Genomic DNA, 23,127 nt, shown 5'->3' with positions numbered 1-23,127 from the left:
TCTAAATCGCCAATAATGTGGAAGACCTTAGTGTTAAAAAAAAAAAAAAGCCAATAGCATGAATACAGAAAAAACTAAAACAGAGCGAGGAGAAAACTTGTCCCACGATGCCTATGGGGGAACGATATATACACAGGTTTGTCATTTACTAACATTTCGTCATATGGCACGACCGGATGTCGTCAGTACACTGGAGAGAGAAACGGAGATGGAGAGAGAGGGAGAGGGAGAGGGAGAGGGAGTGAGGGAGAGAGAGAGAGAGAGAGGGGGAGAGGGAGTGAGGGAGAGAGAGAGAGAGAGAGGGCGAGGGAGTGAGGGAGAGAGAGAGAGAGGGAGAGAGAGAGGGAGGGAGAGAGGGAGGGAGAGGGAGTGAGGGAGAGAGAGGGGGAGAGGGAGTGAGGGAGAGGGGGGGAGAGAGAGGGAGAAAGAGGGAGGGAGAGGGAGTGAGAGAGAGGGAGAAAGAGGGAGGGAGAGGGAGTGAGGGAGAGAGAGAGAGGGAGGGAGAGAGAGAGAGGGAGAAAGAGAGAGAGAGAGAGAGAGAGAGAGAGAGAGAGAGAGAGAGAACCAGACGTGAGTGACTCTCACACAATCCTCACTTTTTTGTACTAACCTTTGTCAATAGACACAGTGCTGTTTTAACGTCCATTGAGCACACGTCAGTGGGGGAAATTCCACATTTTCCCAGCAAGTCTTTCTGAAAGTTTTGTGTGACTGTGTCGCACCGCTGTGTACCGTCCAAGGCCCCCGCCTCGCCTGTCCCAGGCATGAACTGTTTGAGCTTGCCGAGCACAAAAGGGTAGCGCACGACCAGAGGGATGACCGGTCCTATCCACAAGATCACCATCACAACCAGTAGCCAAGTGAAACGTTTCGTCCAGATTTTTAGTTTGCGTTTGGAATTCATCAGTTTTTCGGCGTGCCTTGCGTGGTCTCCTATAGCACGGTTTTCAAGAGGGGGGTAAGATTGTCCTTGCTGTCTCTTTAGGCGTTTGGCCTTTTTGGTCTTGGTGAACCCAGGGGTCAGAGTCTCGGCGTAAGGGTTACTACCGTTGTTGTGGTCCGGGTCCACTCTGTGAGGGTAAGGGGCCTGGTAAGGGGGAGGTGATTGGGGGACAGTGTGAGGGGCCTTGGTCACGGTTTCTGCGTACGGGGCACTACTGACAGTCGAGACGCCGTCATCAAACACCACAGGCTCTAAGTCGTAGCAGACTGGTGCGGCAAATGTTTCTGTCATGCTAAAAGCCAGGCTGCAGTTGCTGTTTGCTAAGTCCCTTACTTTCGCTCATTCCAAGAAAAAAAGCTTTTTGCTTTAATTAATCCTTCTATAGTTCTTACAGCCACATGAGGTGAAGTTTGTATAATCTCTAATGATTAATCCAGGATTGCGGGATGTACAGATAATGAGATATAAGAAATAAGAGTACTTCAACTTGATTTCCTGTCATTCAAAGAACAACAATGTTTGCTCCTATAGTGTATCTTAAAACCTCTCATTAAGAAGTCTGTAGTCTCTGATCAGCTCAGAATTGATATGATTCTCTGAGATGCCAGAATAGAGACTGGATTTTGAACCACCAAACGTTTCGTGTGTCATTTTCTGTTTTCTTCCAAGAACGAAAGTTTCTCCTCCTGGTGTTTTTTACAGCCTGCTCACCCCGACGAAGTATTCCGTTTTCTCTGACAAAAGAACTGATGCGCGTACGTTTATAGATCTATGCTAGAAATGAAAGTAGCTCTTGCTGTTTCACCGACGACTTTTCCAGGAGAAAGATTGTGGAGACACCCTCGGGCGTTATTAACTAATGTCTCTTCAAAACAGTTTTTGTCATCTACGCAACGAGGACGAATTGATGTGTAGATACATTTCCAGAATAGACAACTGAAGACAAGTGAATTGTTTCTGATTATATTCTGGCACTTCCACGGAGACATAAACAACTCGCCCACTCAATGGTTGGATCATTCTTGATGTTGACTTCAAATACCCCTGAAAGGGAAACGCTGCAACAAGAATCCCCGGTGTTTGTTAGTTTTTGTCTTTTGTGACTGAACTGGTAAAGGCTGAACTTTCCGATTACTGAGTGTGAAGAGGGTTATGTTACAACCAGCTCATCAAAGATATTCCAAAGGTTAAGTATAAGCTACTGCTTTTCTCGTAATGACGTGTTTTCCAGCGTCTATATTAGGCAAACTTGAAATTGTTCCGTGTTCTTCCCTGTGTAAGGGACGGCATTGGTCGATTGTATGGTTTACGTTATCACGTTAGATATAATTGTGAATCAGTTGAATATCTTCCCCCTTCTACATTTCACTGAGGTCCTAAAAGGCATCATTATGTCGTACCACGTTCACAGTTTTAACCGCAAACACCAACACTCACACGTAATGCCAACACAGCCAAGCAAAGTAAAAAACAAATTGTCTTTCATTTTGTATGTGTTAGTGTCTTCGTTGGTCTTTAAAAGTCATTATCTGTGTGTCATCAACATCGCATTTTTTCGTGCACTTCAACAAATGTTGACGACAGTGGTTGAGTCTGAATTAAACTCTTGTGCTGAATATATTAAAGGAATAAATTATTACGACAAATACTCAATACTGCAACGACTAGAAACAGCAAGGAACCGTTGACTGACTAACTAATACATGTTATATTTAAACATCCTCCCAGGCCTCTAGATCAACTATAAACAGTCACTGATAATACGCTAAAAACAAGAAGAAGAAGAGTTCACTGTATCGAATTGATGTAAATACCTTACGCCCAGTAGGTACAGCAACCGAAGTGATGCTTTTTCGATGCCTATCTGTCCGTATGCCTCATGAAGACGGTTGTTTTAATTCTGCAGTATAGTTTATCAGGCTGCAAAAAGCAAAGTAAAATAAAACATATCACCGAAGCCACAAACGTAAGATATAGGCCCCTACCCTGTGTTACTCTCGACTCTTTGCGGAAGAGTGTTGACGACGAAAGCGAAGGCGTACACTGCGGATTTTCTACAAAGTATAAATAACCGTGCTTTTCTCGCGCGAAGACCGCGCTATTTTTCTCATAAGTTGTGTCGACTAATGTATATCTGTCGCTGTCGGAGTGTGCAGATCTGCTGCGTTTCGTTCTTGCAGTGACATTTTCTTCCCGCCGACGACTCGAGAGCCTGTACCCTGTATACCACGTTTCTAATAATGACAGTATCATGATTGAAAGATGAGATATATACTGTGGGTATTGAGTCGACTGTATGTAGGTGTAGAGAAAAGCGACTACAGGAATAATTTGTCTTTTCTCCATATGCAATTTTCTTCTTAAAGTTCGTAGAGTGAAGAAGAAGCGAAAGCGTCGAGAGCAGAATATATTATCTAAGTTAGTATTGAAACGGTGTGGAATTAAGATTCACACTCTAAAATCATATTTGTTCTTTTCCCTTCGTAAATGGTTTGGAAATAGGTATGATCCAGTCCTTTCTCATTGTTCTCTCGCGGTGGAATTTAATTTGCTTTGACACGATGGCGCCGAACTGACTGGATTCAAGTCACTGAGGTCGGAGAGGCCAGTCTGTGAACCTTTTTCCCCCTCTCCCATGTAACCTTTCTGTATTGACTTTTTAACCCCAAGGTCACTTCTCCTGTACCCCCCACGGGTTAGGGGGAGTCCCATATTGGTTGGGACTAGAAAGAATTTACCCGATGCTACCCAGCATGTCGTAAGAGGCGACTAACGGTTCTGTTTCTTCTCTTCTTTTGTCTTATTTCTGCCTTACCAGTCCTTTCACCTATATTTCCTTCCAAGAAAACTCTCCCTACTATTCCCTGCAGTTTTCCAATTCTTTTCTTGTTGTCTTATTTCTACCTGACTGGATCCATCACCTTTATTTCACTTACCAAAAGTCTTCTTTTCCACATCCTTATTTCTCTGCACCCCGCATGTCGTATGAGGCGACTAACGGATTCTGTTTCTCCTTTTACCCTTGTTAAGTGGTTCTTGTATAGAATATAGTCAATGTTTGTAAAGATTTTAGTCAAGCAGTATGTAAGAAATGTTTAGTCCTTTGTACTGGAAACTTGCATTCTCCCAGTAAGGTCATATATTGTACTACGTTGCAAGCCCCTGGAGCAATTTTTTGATTAGTGCTTTTGTGAACAAGAAACACTTAACAAGTGGCTCTATCCCATCTCCCCCCCTTTCCCCTATCCCATCTCCCCCCTTTCCCTCGTCGCGATATAACCTTCGTGGTTGAAAACGACGTTAAACACCAAATAAAGAAAGAAAGAAAGAACTTCTCCTGTCACTAACCCCCTACGTCTTTGTTTGAGCGCGAGGGCAGTCAGCGAGGGCATTGTTTTTTTACATCCACCTCCCACCTCCCTCCTCCCCAACCCCTTTTCCTTTTTGACCTAATTCTTTACTTCTATGTTGCTGTGCTTTTGTTAATAATACTTGTTACACACAGACGAACACACACACACACACACACACACACACACACACACACACACACACACACACAAAACACACACACACATACACACACATTCTCTCTCTCTCTCTCTCTCTCTCTCTCTCTCTCTCTCTCTCTCTCTTTTCTGTAGCTTTTCTATCATTCTTTCTTTTACCCATGTATTCGATATAAATATGTATTCTGTATTCATTTGTTTAGTAGAATGGAGATTTTATGTTTATTATCTACATACGAGAAGCCTGTTGAATATACACTGTGTTTGATTGTGGTTAACTTGTAAATGCATTCGGTTTTTGGTGTGACATGACTATTTTGCGAGGTACATGTAATAGTCAGAGGTTTTGCACTTTGTTCGCAGTGTTGATCAGCTATGAGTGTTCGGTATCAAATGATGCGTCTTAGAATTTCCATTTTATTGATGTAGTTCTTTATATAGTGTTTTTGATGTAGTGTTTTTAGTGCAGGAGTTTTTGTGTATTTTTGAGGGATTTTAACTGTAGCTTCCGTATGGAGGCTGACAGCAGCCTCGAAACTCTCCCCCTCCCTCCCCATTTTGTTCTGTGGCCGTCCCAGAGCGACGTTTTCATTGGTTCCTTAGCTGTGACGTAGGGTCCCAACCTAGTATTGAAGTATTTGTTGTCATCTCTAAGTTGTCCTCCGGAGTCTTGGCAACCAACCATTTTTAGGACTTAGAATATTTTTTACGTAGTTGGAAAATTACGGGAATAGAGTGAACCAATGTACAGATATACTTTCTGAAAAGAACCTACGCCTTGTATTGAGTTGTTTTCATGATTTGTTTTGATTCAATACAATTTTGAACTTCATCTGCGCTGCCTCTTCTTGAGTTTATATTCTGTGTGTCTGTTTGTCCTGTCGTGTGATTGCCATCCTGACAAATGACCTTCAAACACGTATAACATCTAAGACACAGACACAGACAGTTAGAGTTAATGTGAAGCTCGTCTCACTTTCGGCTTTACAAATTGGTGTCAGAAATGTGAAGCTAAGACCGCTCGGCTTTACATAGGTATGTCCCTCATCAAACCACACCGTGCACACACACACACACACACAACCACCTATAGTCAAATACGCGTAGGCGTACACGCACACACGTAAGCACGTGCACACTCACTCAGTATTCACACACACACACACACACACGCGACGCGAGCGCACCACACACACACACACAGACACACGCGCGACGCGAGCGCACCACACACACACACACACACACACACACACACACACACACACACACATACTGTGACACGCACACACACTGACATACACACACACATAATGACACACATACACATACACACACACTGACACACACACTGACACACACACACACACACAGACACACACACACAGACACACACACATATACATTTATATACACGCGTGCACGCATATACGCACACACACACATGCGCAAGCACACACATATAACAACACACACACACGCAATTGTCTTCACGCATACATGAAGCTCCAACACACCCCCCCACACACACACACACATACACACGGCACACACACACAGACACACACACAACACACAACTTACACACACACACACACACACACACACACTACAAACACACACAACTTGAACACGCGTGCGCGTGCACCCACAATCACACACGAACACATTTCCTTTTAATTGAATGCGGCCTCTGTTATTAGCTATTACGATCATTATTGCATTAGTCAGAGCATTGCTCTGCACGATACACGAATTCAGGATCTTCCGTGTGTATGTATGTCCCACCCAGTACACATTTCGGTGAAACTGCAGGTTATTTTGTCAAAAGGTGAAGTGTTTTGGTGGTATGGAGGTCTACTGAATAGAAAAAGTTCGCCTCATTTTGTGTTGACGAATTAGCGAATTAAAAAAGCCCAAGCTCTGATTTGGCGACGCATCATAATTGGAAAATTTAAAGCAATAGTGCTTTGGCGACCAAATAGAATAAATCAAAAATGCATGGAACAGTACATAGCTCATTCTTTTTCCCTTGTTATTTTTTTGCTGACGTCTATCGTTTGTCCGACTGATCATTTCAAGTTTCGTAAAGCGGAAAATATCATGAGAATCATGTAAACATTTCAAATCAAATTTGTGACAGCAATGTATCATTGTTTTGAATACTGACTTTGCTTGCAAATCCCCCATTCATTGTCAATATCATTAGGTCACAGTAGCCTAGACTGGTAGTTTGGAAATGATAACCGGTCAAATACCTAACATGCCCGAATAACTCAAACGCTGAGTTGAAGCAACCGACACAGTTATTATATCCACTATAATTATAACTAGCCAAAAGTACAAGCCAGCTGCAGAGTATTATTGCTGCCTGAACAACCCGCCACAAAGAATATCTATGTCAAGGTCAAGGTCTCGCGGCCTGTGCCCCAATAGACGACCCCCCCCCCCCCCGCACCCTCTACGCCAATCCCCACCACCCCTACCCCTTCCCATCTCCTTTGCCACGACCACAGGCGCAAGAAAGGGCGACAGCACCGTTGATCGCATGCACAAAAGTAGTTACTAGTATAATACTAGTATAAAACACTGGCAGCACGATGTATTTTTCCTATGCCTGTAGTAATAAGGTTTATCCTACATACGTGAGAGAGACACTCGTGAGATAATAATCGTTCAAATCACATGTGTGTATATCATGTAAATGAGGTCATGTCAAGCAAGTCTGGCAAGGACCTGTTTTTTATATTTAGTCAAGTTTTGACTAAATATTTTAACATCGAGGGGGAATCGAAACGAGGGTCGTGGTGTATGTGTGTCTGTCTGTGCGTGTGTGTGTGTGTGTGTGTGTGTAGAGCGATTCAGACTAAACTACTGGACCGATCTTTATGAAATTTGACATGAGAGTTCCTGGGTATGAAATCCCCGAACGTTTTTTTCATTTTTTTGATAAATGTCTTTGATGACGTCATATCCGGCTTTTCGTGAAAGTTGAGGCGGCACTGTCACGCCCTCATTTTTCAACCAAATTGGTTGAAATTTTGGTCAAGTAATCTTCGACGAAGCCCGGACTTCGGTATTGCATTTCAGCTTGGTGGCTTAAAAATTAATTGATGACTTTGGTCATTAAAAATCTGAAAATTGTAAAAAAAAATAAAAATTTATAAAACGATCCAAATTTACGTTTATCTTATTCGCCATCATTTGCTGATTCCAAAAACATATAAATATGTTATATTCGGATTAAAAACAAGCTCTGAAAATTAAATATATAAAAATTATTATCAAAATTAAATTTTCCAAATCAATTTAAAAACACTTTCATCTTATTCCTTGTCGGTTCCTGATTCCAAAAACATATAGATATGATATGTTTGGATTAAAAACACGCTCAGAAAGTTAAAACGAAGAGAGGTACAGAAAAGCATGCTATGCAGCATAGCGTAACCACTACCCCGCTCTTCTTGTCAATTTCACTGCCTATGCCGTGAGCGGTGGACTACGAGTATACGGTCTTGCTGCGTTGCATTGCGTTCAGTTTCATTCTGTGAGTTCGACAGCTACTTGACTAAATATTGTATTTTCGCCTTACGCGACTTGTTATATTTAGTCAAGTTTTGACTAAATATTTTAACATCGAGGGGGAATCGAAACGAGGGTCGTGGTGTATGTGCGTGTGTCTGTGTGTGTGTCTGTGTGTGTGTGTAGAGCGATTCAGACAAAACTACTGGACCGATCTTTATGAAATTTGACATGAGAGTTCCTGGGTATGAAATCCCCGAACGTTTTTTTCATTTTTTTGATAAATGTCTTTGATGACGTCACATCCGGCTTTTCGTGAAAGTTGAGGCGGCACTGTCACGCCCTCATTTTTCAACCAAATTGGTTCAAATTTTGGTCAAGTAATCTTCGACAAAGCCCGGGGTTCGGTATTGCATTTCAGCTTGGTGGCTTAAAAATTAATTAATGACTTTGGTCATTAAAAATCGGAAAATTGTAAAAAAAAATAAAAATTTATAAAACGATCCAAATTTACGTTTATCTTATTCTCCATCATTTGCTGATTCCAAAAACATATAAATATGTTATATTCGGATTTAAAACAAGCTCTGAAAATTAAATATATAAAAATTATTATCAAAATTAAATTGTCGAAATCAATTTAAAAACCCTTTCATCTTATTCCTTGTCGGTTCCTGATTCCAAAAACATATAGATATGATATGTTTGGATTAAAAACACGCTCAGAAAGTTAAAACAAAGAGAGGTACAGAAAAGCGTGCTATCCTTCTTAGCGCAACTACTACCCCGCTCTTCTTGTCAATTTCACTGCCTTTGCCATGAGCGGTGGCCTGACGATGCTACGAGTAAAATGGCATTGCGTTTCATTCTGTGAGTTCGACAGCTACTTGACTAAATATTGTATTTTCGCCTTACGCGACTTGTTTTCCACTGCTTATGATGCCAAAGTCACCGAGACAAACGTCATTATAGAAAAACAAATTGCGCTCGCTAATTACCCTCGATGAATTTTTAGAACTAACATGTCACGCCACGCTTTCAGAGTGACGTTTCTTTACTTTGACGTAATAGATTGCACGAGGCTTTAGAAGAGATCGAGGTTCCAAAACAAGCGTCTTCAATTTAGCTGCCTCGACTGCAGGACATTTTCAGTAAAATACACGTAAGTACAGTATGTAGGATAAACAGAATACTACATAGCTTGCTGTGTCGAACCAGATTTACACTCGTTACTTTTTCAAATAGTGAACAGCTCGCTTTCGCTCGCAGTTCAATATTTAAAAAAACAACTCGTGTAAATCTGGTACGACACAGCAAGCCATGTAGTATTCTCTATAGACACAGCAAGCCATGTAGTATTCTCTATAGACACAGCAAGCCATGTAGTATTCTCTATAGACACAGCAAGCCATGTAGTATTCTCTACATATTCAACTTTTGAACAAAAAGTACTAAAGCCTGTTTTTACAGTTCAATAACTCAAAAAGTATAAAGACTTTAAACTTTAATTTGTAGAGCACTTGCAAATGATGTATTAATTGTGACTTCACTCTATGAATTCAGGCCAATCGTTGAATTAAAAAGTGGTTTACAACACCTCAAAAATGCATCATAAGCGGCAGTTTTCATACATACGACAACGAGTCTCTCTACGTGTTATTTGCTAAAGATGGAGAAGAGTCCAATTTCGCTTTTCTGCTTTCCAAGAACGCACAGTTTCACTTTTACTCTCGGTGCATAAACAGAGTCTTCATTGTCTTGTGAACACTGAATAACAGGCGTTGTCCTTCTTACGCAAGGCAGAGTCGTTAACTAAAACGTTCTGGGGAGGAAAAAAAAGTAGTCCATGTACAGTACGCTGCAAATGATGCTTTCGTCAACACAATACGTAAGCTTACATTGTGTTATTGGAATTGAAATGTTAGAGTGTAGTTCTGCTATTAAAATCCAAGCGCTCCCTACCGTCAATTATAAACAATAATAATCTAAATTGTACTAAAAATACCAAACTAAACTTAACTAAACCCAACTCAACTCAACTCAACTCAACTCAACTCAACTCAAATCAACCCAACCCAACCCAACTCAACTCAACTCAACTCAACTCAACTCAACTCAACTCAACTCAACTCAACTCAACTCAACTCAACTCAACTCAACTCAACTCAACTCAACTCAACTCAACTCAACTCAACTCAACTCAACTCAACTCAACTCAACTCAACTCAACTCAACCCAACTCAACTCAACTCAACTCAACTCAACTCAACCCAACCCAACCCAACCCAACTCAACTACTCAATTCAACTCAGCTTATAGGTCAACTCAACCCAGCTCAACTCACCTCAACTGAACTCAACTAAAATATTAAAATATATCAAACAAAAACAGAATGTTCATTCATAAAATGATTGTATTCTCCATGTGGGCGAGACAGGGAAGATTTCCACACACGCTTGCAGGTGACCAAATCAGATAGGGAAATTGAAACTTATGAAATCTACGTAACTATGATGTCATCCCTAAACTTGCAGGTAAAAGATGCTGTCTGGTCTGCTTTTTTAAATTTTTCTATCTAACAAAACAGGGCAAGAAAATATAATGGAAGGGCGCTGGTTCTGTGCGATGCTTAGTTTCGAGATAGGTGTGACTGACGAAGTACAGGACGTCACATTCCAAATAAGCACGACTATGTTGCAGGTGGAAGCCGCTGAGATTGCATTTCTTCGGGAGGTTTCCGCAAAAATAGATATTACACGATTTGCGCGAAACAGTTGAGAAGCAGACGATCTCTGAGATCTCTGTTCGTCTCGTGATAACGTTATTTTGTATGATAACGATTCACTTGCAAACTATAGTATACAATTTGATGTGTCAGTGGTAAATGTAAATAGAAATGTGTAATACAGACAAAGCAAACAAATAAACGTGTTTTTCTCGTGAAAATGTTGCGTTGTGCGGGTGTTTGGGTGGCCACGTGATGTACACAAAGCAAAGTGCGGGACGGACTCTGCTCTGTGCTGTAACACTGGCAAGTTCAAAACACGAGAAAAACGATTTCGTTATGCGGGCAGCCACGGGGGATGTATGTATTTTTCAAATGGTTGTAAAATAAGTCTTGTATTTATCACCGTACTCAGGCCCTGTTCTTTTTTTCGTCACACCTAAAACCGTTATTTCTTGTGAGCGACGCAGCATTAATATACATGTAAACCGAGAGACAGAAAACGAAATACAGAGAACCACAAAGAAAGCAAAACATGGATAGCCTATACACACGCGCGCGCGCACAGGCGCATCAGAATGCGCCTCTATTTAATTTTCCTGTATCTTATTTACTGTATTTATTACACCCCCGGTATAGGGGTGTGTATAGGTTTCGGTCGATGTGTTTGTGTGTTTGTGTGTTTGTGTGTTTGTGTTCGCATATAGATCTCAAGAATGAACGGACCGATCGTCACCAAACTTGGTGAACAGGTTCTATACATTCCTGAGACGGTCCTTACAAAAATTGGGACCAGTCAAACACACGGTTAGGGAGTTATTGGTGGATTAAGATTAAGAGTGACATATTAATGGTCAAAGGGAAATAACCTTCTCAGTTGGTGGCAGTGAGAATGGTTATTTCCCTTTGACGAAAGGGGGTGTTTTTCCTACCTCGAAGGAATTTCTTGTTATTTAAAGCATTAATTCATATGCTCTAGAACATTTAAAATAAAACTCACAAAACAAACCAAAAAAACAATTATGTGTTTGAGTAATACATGTGATGTTCTCTGTAAACTATAAGTAAAGTATACGAACCTAAATCATGTGGTGCATGACTTTATGAGTGTTTGTGCGTTCGTTACACAAGATCTTTCCGCAATCTAATTTTGATATATCCTTGTTATGATTACGTTGTCTACTAGCTTAGACGTGAAATCCACGAGACTCTGTAATAAGACCAATTCCTAGAAGAAAAACGGTTTAATTTTGGAGCTGAGTGTTAACAAGCGATATAATTATAAAAATAAAAATCAAAAACGAAACCACGTTCATTCCGGCAGTGTAGTGGCCATGCAGGCATCGGCCTTGGGTCACGGAAAATATCTAAAATAACCAATCACCTTGAACCACTGGTGCAGGCAGGGAATATGTAATTACTTGACCCATTACATTTCCTATACCAGCCACAAGAAATGACCCATTAGATTTGGAATTACCTTATTTACTCCAAAATGTGTAAGGTGAAACGGTCAAATTACCCATGTAGTATTGATTCTTGCCTTATCTCTGTTCTCCGTGGTTCTCAAAAATGACAGCACTTTAGGTATGGGAGAGTTGTAAGTTCTAATCTGGGTACTATTGTAATGCAAAACTAATAATTTTATGACAACGTTCAAGGAATTGTCACTAACTGACAGGGAAGACACGATCATACGATTGACTCTTTTGTATGCGGACCTTTCACCTTGGTAAACACGTGACTTGCTGTAGACAGGTGCTGGTCACGTACTTCTTTCCCAGAAAAAAACATGAGGTAAGATCTACCCGGAAATTCATTTTAAGCAAAACCTCACATTGAATAAGACAGTGAACAGGTGAAGGATAATTCAGTCAGTGTGATACTTTACGAAACTGTAAACAATTATTGTCTTGCTTTTAGCTCACCCCTAATATGTATGGATCTGATAACAATAGACGGAAATCACGATTACATGTTTCTAAGAAATATATAATAAAGACAGTTGAAGAATGGACGGACACAAACTCTCTCAGTCTCTCTCTTTCTTTAGCTCTCTCTCTCTATCTCTCTCTTTGTCTCATGAATACACACACACACACACACACACGCACGCACGCACACACACACACACACACACACGCACGCACGCACACACACACACACACACACGCGCGCGCGCGCGCGCATGCACGCACGCAGGCAGGCAAGACAAAACAGATGGCAGTTATGATTCATTTGCAACTGGCCGCTTGGGAAAAAAAAGTTAGAGCGTTTAATTCTTTGGTTTCCTTGTAAGTGTGACTGTCTAAGCAAGGGTGGGCGACATGTGTATGAATATTGCATTTACTATCCCAATCTTTGCCAAAGACCTGGATAGCCGCTGCTTGGTGTTGTCGCCCTAGCCATTGATGCCCACGTTCGACCCACCTGACCAGACCCAGGGGCGGACTAGGGGGGGTTTACAGGGGTTCCGGATCCCCCCCCCCTGGTTGTCAAAACAAAAAAAGATTCTGTCTGTAAAAAAAAATGAGTGGCTGCTGACACCATTTGATCATGTTTAAAATCAAGGATAGGCCACACATTGTTTATAAAATAGCTAAAAATCTTCAACTTCAGGAGGGCTTCCGGCCCCCAGACCCCAGGTTGTAACCCCCCCCCCACCCACCCCCTTCTGGCTTAACTGCTCCGCCCCTGAGATCCTTGCAGCGTGCAGCCTGAGAAGACCTTAGCAGAGGATGACCAAGACAAAGGACTGCATCCAGATGACTCCAGTCGATACAACGGATCCTGTGACATCACATGCTTGCTCATTTGTATGTAGTTTGTTACAAATGAGCCATCAACTACTATTGATTTAAGGCTTTATTGTCAGTAACCCTTGCTGTATCTGCTAGATTTCACACACATAATGTTTTTGTGTGTGTTTTTGTTTGTGCAAAATTATTAATTTAACATTAAAAACATTTGTTTGTTAAATTGTCTGCTACCACTCCGATGTCGGAAACATAAATAATAATAATAATAATAATAATAAATAACTTTTCTATAGCGCGAGTCCCATCAATTGGCTCCAGGCGCTTTACAAATTCATCATAGAATAAACTAGCACAAATCAACAAGCATACAAAACATACATTTAACTGAGACATAACATAAATATATGGACACAGTGATCAAGTTAAACGAGAATTTATGATATTTTACCCGTTTTATGTTAAAAACAAACAAACAAACAAACAAACAAACAAACAAACCCAACACAACGTTATCAACCGGTTTTGATTGAAGTTGACAGTTTACCCTATCAAAATCAAGTCATGGCTATGTTATTACGCATTATTGTGGGTAGGGGTTGTTGCCAAATAACCGGTTTTTGTGTGATCTAATTGTCCTGGATTTTGGAGAAGGCCAGTTTACAAAACATCCAGCACAATCGATGTTACGCAGCTGACTTACATTCCGTAAAGGTATTTCGCGACATCTGGTGAGGTCATTTGAAAGCAGAGACTCGGCTGGCGTCGTTTGTAGTGGCTGGGATGCAGACAAAACACACATGACACGCGCATGCCACAAGGCTGCTACACAAAATACTCGCACCGTTTCCTGGATAATTATGTTGTTTGTAAACATTGAAGATTATGCGAATGAAATTAATTTTGTAGATGACATTTTAATAGTCAGAAGTTGTTTAAGTTTACAGTTTCATAGATGACAGTTTTATGGACGTCGATTTTGAATGACGATATGTTTTAATAGAAGGGAGAGAGAGAGAGAGAGAGAGAGAGAGAGAGAGAGAGAGAGAGAGAGAGAGAGAGAGAGAGAGAGAGAGAGAGAAGAGAGAGAGAGGGGTGGGTGGGGGGAATTCATCAGACTCAAGTTGTGTTCCAGTGTGTGTGTGTGTGTGTGTGTGACAAACACACAATTGTAAAGAGAACAAGAGAGAGAGAGAGAGAGAGAGAGAGAGAGAGAGAGAGAGAGAGAGAGAGAGAGAGAGAGAGAGAGAGAGATTTTCCGGATTTTCAAGATACATGTATATACTGACTTAGTTTCAGTAAATGTTGGTTTGGAGGCTGCGACGTGCATGTTTACACATTTGTTTCGCTCAGTGTTTGTAATCACGTTCTTTTAGTCTCTATTGTAGATTGCCACTGCACAGTCAACGGAATCTGTTGAAAGTTGAACACACGTTTTGTCTAGTTATTCCAAATGTTTCTGTTTGTAAATATAATTATGTCAAACTTACTTTATTACTAGCATTTCCCCTTGGAAATTGAGTAAAATGTCATCTTAGTATCTTTGCCATTTTATATGTTTCTATTTTGTATTTTTGTGTGTTTTGTTTTTGCTTTGTGAATTTCCCTTTCATTCTTACCTTTGTTTATGTATTTATTTCTTACATTCTTCCAAGCCCGTCTTTCTGTTTGATTAACCGTCCCAGTATTTCCTTCTTTCATTTTCTCTTTCGGTCGATCTTTTTCTTTCTTTCTTTCTTTCTTTCTTTTTTACTTCTTCTACTCTTTTCAGTGTAAGCCATATGTGCGTATTTTGAGTGGATCCTGCTGTCAAGCGAGGACGGGATATGAAAAGCCCAAGGGCATATGCTAAGTTCACTTGTGTCGGCTGTATAGATATATATCATTGCATCTTATCTCATATTTTTCATGCAACTATAATGAACCTGGCCGTTTCAACTAGCTAACGTCATTCTTATAGTAAGCACGGTTGTCGTGATGATACATTTTCCTTCATTTTGTAGTTCTCCTTACCTATACATGTAGGTCAGCGGAGGAGTGTGATAGGTGAGAAGAGGAGTAGGGGTGGGTAGATAGCAGGCAAATGAATCATACATTAAGATATCACACGGTGCATTTTTTTTCTTCTTCGGAAAATGAATTCATAATAGTGTGTGTATTTTCTTTGAATGTAAACCTGCGGCTCCTCTCCCATAGATCTTGCATTTTACAGTGGCTGACTTTTGAGAAAGACTGCCCGCAGTGACTTGGGTTGCAGGCTTTCAGGGAGGACCGATCGAAACTCACCGGTACATTGGAACAGATTTTTCCACGATCAGGTTTAGAAACATATGTTTCTTTATATCCTGGGATTTTAAAAGCTTCACTTCGTCTTCTTTCTTCTTCTGCGTTACTGTCGCCATGCTGCAAAGCTTCCCTGATTCATCCTCCTTAATCAAAGTACAGTAGAACTGCCCCCTCCCCCCTTTTAAAACCCCCATTTTAAGACTCCCTCCCTTATAAGACCCTGTTTTCTCAGACTTTCTGTTTATCACCTCTGTAAATTTACCCCCATTTTAAGACTCCCTCCTTTTTAAGACCTGATTTTTTTCAGATTAGTGGAGGTCTTAAAAGGGGGGTTCCACTGTACATGTAATACCTTTTGAATAATAGTCTTCTGTCCAGAACAAAAGTCATGTGCACTTTATTGACAGGCGAGGTGAAGCAAGGTGCTTGGCTGTGACGCATGCTTTGCTCAGGTTATGATAAACAGCGCCTTGATATAAGAATTTCCACTTTTTCAGAAATGACAATGACAATGACAATGACAATGACAAAGACAAATCTTTATTTTTCGAGGGTGACAAGAATAAGCATAGATATGCTCTATGATGACAACATAGAGAGAGATAGGGGGGTTGGGGGTGGGGGGAGGGGGTGGGGGCGAGAGTGAAAGAGCAAAATACAGGTTTAGTGGGAGAGAGAAGGGGGGGGGGGGGAGGGGAACGTGAAAGAGAGAGAGGGGAAGGTGAGAGAGAGAGAGAGTACTTCAAGTAACTCGTAAACATTCCAAAACCTCATTCCTAACAACCGAATACCCCCCCCCCCCCCCCACACACACACACACACACACACACATACACACCGACCCCCCCTCCCCCCCCCCCCCCGCTCTCACCCCCCCTCTCAACACACACACGACACGCACTGCCCCCCACCACAACTCAACCTCCTTCCTTCCGATTTGAAAGTCTGTTTTTTGCACGTAGAAAAGAAGTCACACGACCTTGAAAGCCGAGAAAGAGTGTTTCAAATCTTATTTACCAGACTGTTTGTGTACAACTTAGGTCCTGGCTGTCTGTGCATTTGTAGGTCTGGTAGCCCTATTCTTACGACACGTTGTGTAAATACTAGCACTGACGTATATAGGTCTAACTCGTTCTGCCCAGATGTTTTATTTCTTTGCGATAAAAAAAATAACAAAATAACAACACAACAACACATGTACCGTGACCCGCAGAGTTCAACGAAACTGAAAGTAGCTATATCTACAAATGTCAAGGCTGTTCCATTTAAAGGTCATTACCCAGAAAAAGAACCGCGCGTATCTAATGAAATCTATTCCTTGGTAATTAATGCCGCTGTCTAGTCTTTATCTAAAGCCTTAAGTACTCGGGTACTATTACTTTCTAAAATTGGCAATCTAGTGGCTGCTCCGCCTGGCGTCTGGCATTATGGGGTTAGTGCTAGGACTGGTTGGTCCGGTGTCAGAATAATGTGACTGGGTGAGACATGAAGCCTGTGCTGCGACTTCTGTCTTGTGTGTGGCGCACGTTAAATGTCAAAGCAGTACCGCCCTGATATGGCCCTTCGTGGTCGGCTGGGCGTTAAGCAAACAAACAAACAAACAAACAATTACTTTCTGCCGCTTTTATAACCTTAAAAAAGTTAAACAAAACAAGAACAAGAACAAGAACAAGAACAACAACAACAACCTTCGAATTATTTGCTGTCTCGTTAGTAAGACACAGCACGCAGTTTACTCCGAGATAATATGCTCCATGAGAACTGAATTAGGGGGCTTATTGTCCATCAGGTCTCAATGCTTATATTGGACATGACTTTTTGAATATGATTTAAAAGAGGGGGGAGTGGGAGACTGAGTGAAGGGACTGGAGAGTGACGGGGGTGGGTTCGATAAAAGTGTTAAAACGTTGCTGTTCAGATTTTCTAAAATAATAATAATATAGCCTCTAGTGAGGGCCCCAAAGGGGGGGTATCATCACGATCACGGGAAGGGAAATTTTAGCTTTCACGATCACAGTTACCTTGATTTTTGTTTTCACGATCACGAACACTTTGACGAATAGAGGATCATAGAGTGATACAGCTGTGAAAAATGTACGTTGAAAATAAAATGCTTTGCAATAATTCCCATCACGATCACGAAAACAAATGACGATCACGATCACGAGACTTGATTTTTTTGTCATCACGGATCACGGGCAAAGTCCCATCACGGTCACAGAAATGGAAATTTCGGCAATCACGGTCACAGAAAGGTCAAAAATCGCCAATCACGATCACGATTTTAAACCCTTTGGGGCCCTCTCTAGTGCACTTTTCTCTCATGGGGTCCATAAGGAAAGAGAACATGCTTACTGTCATACAGACTAGTCTAAATATTTTGCCTCATATGGGTTATATGATAATTTGAATTTTTTCGCCCTCACGGCTTTTGGTGAGATACACAAGTGTATGCGTGTTTTGGTGGTATCAGCCATCTGCACTTATGGCAGAATGACCGAGGTCTTTTACGTGCCATTGTGGTGACACGGGGGTGGGATATGGCTTCCGTCTCTGGGTCTTCTCACAAGGTTGACCCGTGTCCGTCTCGAACCTGCGACATACCTTCCGATCACAAGTCCAGTGCTCTACCAACTTGCACGCGTGTTTTGGCCACGAAAGAATATATTTTGCAGCCGTCTTGTTGGCTGTTTTCAATGGTTCCCGGGCTTCCATCAGGCATCTTTTCTGGCAGGAAAAAAACAACCCCACAAAACGCACACAGTACAGGGCGTAACTGCATGTTCCACGTAACCCCGATGATAAACTCAAAGTCGGTTACAGTGCTGAAATAACCCAGCCGCTTCAGAACTGGGAAAACCCGAAGCAACCGCCAGGAGCATCAGTTTATATGCCCTATATAGCATATGGCATAGTACATACATTGTGAGACAGGGGCAACAACTCCTTCGTGGACTGTCCTTGATGTTACCCAGATGATCTGCCCCTCTCCAGCATGGTCCTTCTCCAGGAGAGGAGGAAGGGCAGGAGGGACAGGTGGAGGAAGCAAACAAGGAAAGAAAAGGGGTGGGGTGGGGTGGAAGAAGGCGGAGGATGGAACGAGGGATGGGGGGGAAGAGCCTGGGCGGAAGCAAGCACGAAAAGAGAAAGAACGTAAGTAAGTTAGCCGAAGAAATAAAAGAAAGAAATCCAAAATATAAAGAAAGAAAAGTCACTGAGCAATTAAATGAAAGAAAGACAGAAAAGAAAACAAATACGAGTTACGAGAGAGCGAACGAGAGAGAGAGAGAGAGAGAGAGAGAGAGAGAGAGAGAGAGAGAGAGAGAGAGAGAGAGAGAGAGAGAGAGAGAGAGAGAGAGACTTACATGCCCCCCTGTTTCAAATATTCATCCTTTTCAGTTTTGATACAATCTCATCTTAGATTCTGGTTTTGGTCATGATTAACATTTCGAGTCAGTGCAAACGTGTCCCCGTCTGTTCAAGTATGGACATTTCTCGTAACTTTCTTCAACCGGTGTGGATATTTTCACATTAACCTTGTCTTTTATCAGATAACCAGTTCACAGACAGAACAGAGATTACCTTCGAATGCCACATCATCACCGCTGAATACTACAACGTTCTTGTGTAAATAGTATCCACATGCGCTTGTATCAAATTGCCTGGCCGGGCCAAGTCGATCGAAGTATCGTGCCCTATTACCATCTACCGTATGTAGTTCTTTACAACTACTCATAATATAACTACTGCTACTATTACTACAACTACTGCTACTACCACTACAACTACTATTACTACTACTACCACTACTACTACTACTACAACTACTACTCAGTACTACTACTCAGTACTACTACTACTACAATAAGTAGGTGGTTCTAGAGTACGACTGATACTTCCATTGCTTTTCCCCGGACAGGTACTTTGATGCATGCACCTGTGATATAATTTAATATCGTATCCCAAGTCGTTGCAACGGTTAGTTGACATGGCGTCAGCGGACACGGTTTCCCCCAAAAAATCTCCGGTTGTACCCGGAGTTTTATGAGTGTGTCATTTTGTAAATATAGCTAACCTTTCAACCGAAAAATTATGCATCAGGTTCCAAGTTGGTCGCTTACCGCCAAAACAGTGAATAGATTCGGGTTTCGTTTCCAGATGAGTGATCAGTGACTGGGTACAGTTTGAGGCCGGTGTAACACGAAATTTTTACTCCACGAAAAATTTACTCCGGAGTAAATATTTTGTACGAAATTCTTACTCCGAGTACACTTTTCGTACGAGAAAAGAACTCCCCAAGACACGAAAAAATTACTCCCTCCACGAAATGTTTACTCCCCATTTTTTTTACTTCCAGTAAAAAATCTCGTACGCACAAATGGGATGCTGGCGAAGGGATAATGCCAATAAGTGATCTCGCGCACACGAATGTCGCGCTACCCTCCTTCCACCCCTTCCACCACTAAGACTAACAGGGGACAAGGGAGTAAAAAAAATTTACACCTGGCATGGGAAGCTAAATTGCTCGTGTTGGGATGAAGTAATTTATTCGTTATTTATTCGTCAGGGGAGTAACATTTTTGTACGAAATGTTTACTCGGAACTCACCTGTCTTGGAGAGTAATTTTCTCGTGCAATGGGGGAGTGCTTTTTTCGTAAAGGGAGTAACTTTTTCGTACGAAATGTTTACTCCGGAGTAAAAATCTCGTGGGAGTAATTTTCTCGTGTTACACCGGTAAGGGACAACTAATCAGACTCACTCCGACCGCGTGGGTTAGATACTTCCTTGATACAAGTGTGTGTGTGTGTGTGTGTGTGTGTGTGTGTGTGTGTGTGTGTGTGTGTTAGTGTTAGTGTGTGTATGTGCACGTGTGTGTGTGTGTGTGTGTGTGTGCGTGTGTGTGTGTGTGTGCGCGTGTGTGCGTGCGTGTGCGTGCAGTGCGTGCGTGAGTTTGTGCGTGAGTTTGTGTGAACCGGGACTCTATCATTTTTCACATAAGACTAGTAATTTTTTCTCGATTGTTATTGTCCTTCACGAAAAATTGTGGTTTATTCCCTAAATCCCACATTCACTGTCTTTTGATTCTTCGGCTTTCAGGCAGCAGATAGGAAATCCCTGCATTCATCCACTTATTTCGAGAAAAAAATTTCAACAATCCATCTTTTTTTCAGAAATTGGTAATATTACCCTCCAAGAATCATTGTTTTCAATGTGTATACGCAAAATTACAATAATCACATGGTCTCATAAACTCTGATACACTCAAAGAGGTCCATAGACAAAACACTCCTTTGAAGTGTAAGTGAATTGCTGGGGATTTTTGATCCACCATCAGAGCTATTACACGACAGAAGGAAATTCCCTATATACTATTTTCATATGAGTACTAAGTAAAGTACACACAATAGCAGTCCTACTTTTTTTTTTTTTTAGCTAAAAGTAGGTCACGAGGTTGCCCAAATCTTTTTTCTTTTGACAAGATTTTTTCTTTTGAATATTGTTCTGCTTTGTTAAACAACTGTCCCAATGGTAACAAGTCGCGTAAGGCGAAATTACTACATTTAGTCAAGCTGTGGAACTCACAGAATGAAACTGAACGCACTGCATTTTTTCACAATGACCGTAGTCCGCCGCTCGTGCAAAAGGCAGTGAAAGTGACGAGCCTGTTTAGTGCGGTAGTGGTTGCGCTGTGCTGCATAGCACGCTTTTCTGTACGCTTCGTTTTAACTTTCTGAGCGTGTTTTTAATCCAAACATATCATATCTATATGTTTTTGGAATCAGGAACCGACAAGGAATAAGATGAAATTGTTTTTAAATCGATTTTGGAAATTTTATTTTAATCATAATTTTTATATTTTTGATTTTCAGAGCTTGTTTTTAATCCGAATATGACATATTTATATGTTTTTGGAATCAGAAAATGATGAAGAATAAGATAAATGTAATTTTGGATCATTTTCTAAAAATATAATTTTAATTACAATTTTCAGATTTTTAATGACCAAAGTTATTAATTAATGTTTAAGCCTCCAAGCTGAAATGCAATACCGGCCTTCGTCTAAGATTGCTTGGCCAAAATTTCAATCAATTTGATTGAAAAGTGAGGGTGTGACAGTGCCGCCTCAACTTTTACAAAAAGCCGGATATGACGTCATCAAAGACATTTATCGAAAAAATGAGAAAAAAAAAACGTCGGAGGATATCATACCCAGGAACTCTCATGTCAAATTTCATAAAGATCGATCCAGTAGTTTACTCTGTATCGCTCTACACACACACACGCACACACACACAGACACACATACACCACGACCCTCGTCTCGATTCCCCCTCTATGTTAAAACATTTAGTCAAAACTTGACTAAATGTAAAAAGGAAAAGAAACACCGCAGAGAAAGTCTGTGTGTTGTTGAAAAACTGTGTCATACTGGCGGAAAGGTAGCACAGTGAAAGTACAATATACAGGCAAGCACTATCTGGGCCGGAAAACCCGTGAGTCACAAAGGCACAGGAAACGGGTTGCCGGTTATAAGTGTCAGTCCGCTGAAGTGGACAACTGAATGTACAAAGCAAAGACGACACAATTATCAGCGTGACGTACGATCGCGAATGGCTTGAAAGCCGACTGCAAACAACAAGGTCATGGGGTGGCTAGCTGCCTACCAATCCCTCCCCCCACCCCTTGCTCCTTCCCCAGTCAGTCTATCAACATCACACCTGCTGATCTTCTACCTTAGTTTACCTGACCTTGCAAATAAACATTGGCTGTGTACGAGCTAACCAGATAAAGAAAATATATATGGGTCATTCCATAAAGCTGTGTACCAAAAGTGTGACATGCCTCCTGGAAATTGAAAGTGTCTGAATAGGTTGTTTTTACGGTTTATGTGAAAGATATAGACATATGTCACGTTGCCATGCTAAACAAAATATTAAAGATTAATCTTTTTGGATACGAGGGGTGGTCGGAAAGTTGTGTAACATCACACATGTTTAACGTAACATGGGATCTAAACACACAAGACAGATAACAAAAAGCCATAGTATATAGTAACAAGCTTTTTTTGCTTCACATTTAGAGCGTATTCCGAACAAAATGCAGTCAGGGGAAACAAACTGAACTAGTTATAGGTAACAAAAACGTATTTTTTGGTTGTGTCAAACAACAAACAAACATCGTCTGTGTGAAGTAACAAACAAATCCACTCGTGTGAGTCAATAAATAACATTGAGTCAACATGTAGCAACAAGATGTACACTGAATGCCCAGAATCAGGTTATCACAGAGACAAGTAAGGCTAGGTTAGCCGAAACCCGAAGGTTGAGGCGGTGAGCGCGTCTCCGCGAATACCGTTTTGCTTAATATTTGTGCAAATTGTTAAA

At 41.2% G+C, this 23,127-nt stretch overlaps 1 protein-coding gene across 1 annotated transcript in view; it reads right to left on the bottom strand.

The window, feature by feature from the left end:
• The window catches only part of LOC138945556 (uncharacterized), a 20,865-nt gene extending 17,937 nt beyond the window's left edge, over positions 1–2,928 (bottom strand). The window contains exons 1-2 of the mRNA XM_070317005.1: positions 2,758–2,928; positions 611–2,001 (exon numbers count right to left, since the gene is read on the bottom strand). Of these exons, the coding sequence (XP_070173106.1) occupies positions 611–1,234 (624 nt within the window). The 5' untranslated portion in view covers positions 1,235–2,001; positions 2,758–2,928. The remainder of the gene's footprint in view (positions 1–610; positions 2,002–2,757) is intronic.
• Positions 2,929–23,127: the final 20,199 nt, after the last annotated feature.

This window comes from Littorina saxatilis, linkage group LG13 (genome assembly GCF_037325665.1).
Source record: "Littorina saxatilis isolate snail1 linkage group LG13, US_GU_Lsax_2.0, whole genome shotgun sequence".
Taxonomy (NCBI): Eukaryota; Metazoa; Mollusca; class Gastropoda; order Littorinimorpha; family Littorinidae; genus Littorina; species Littorina saxatilis.
The sequence above is the reverse complement of the archived record's forward strand: the minus strand, read 5'-3'. Positions and strand labels throughout refer to the sequence as shown.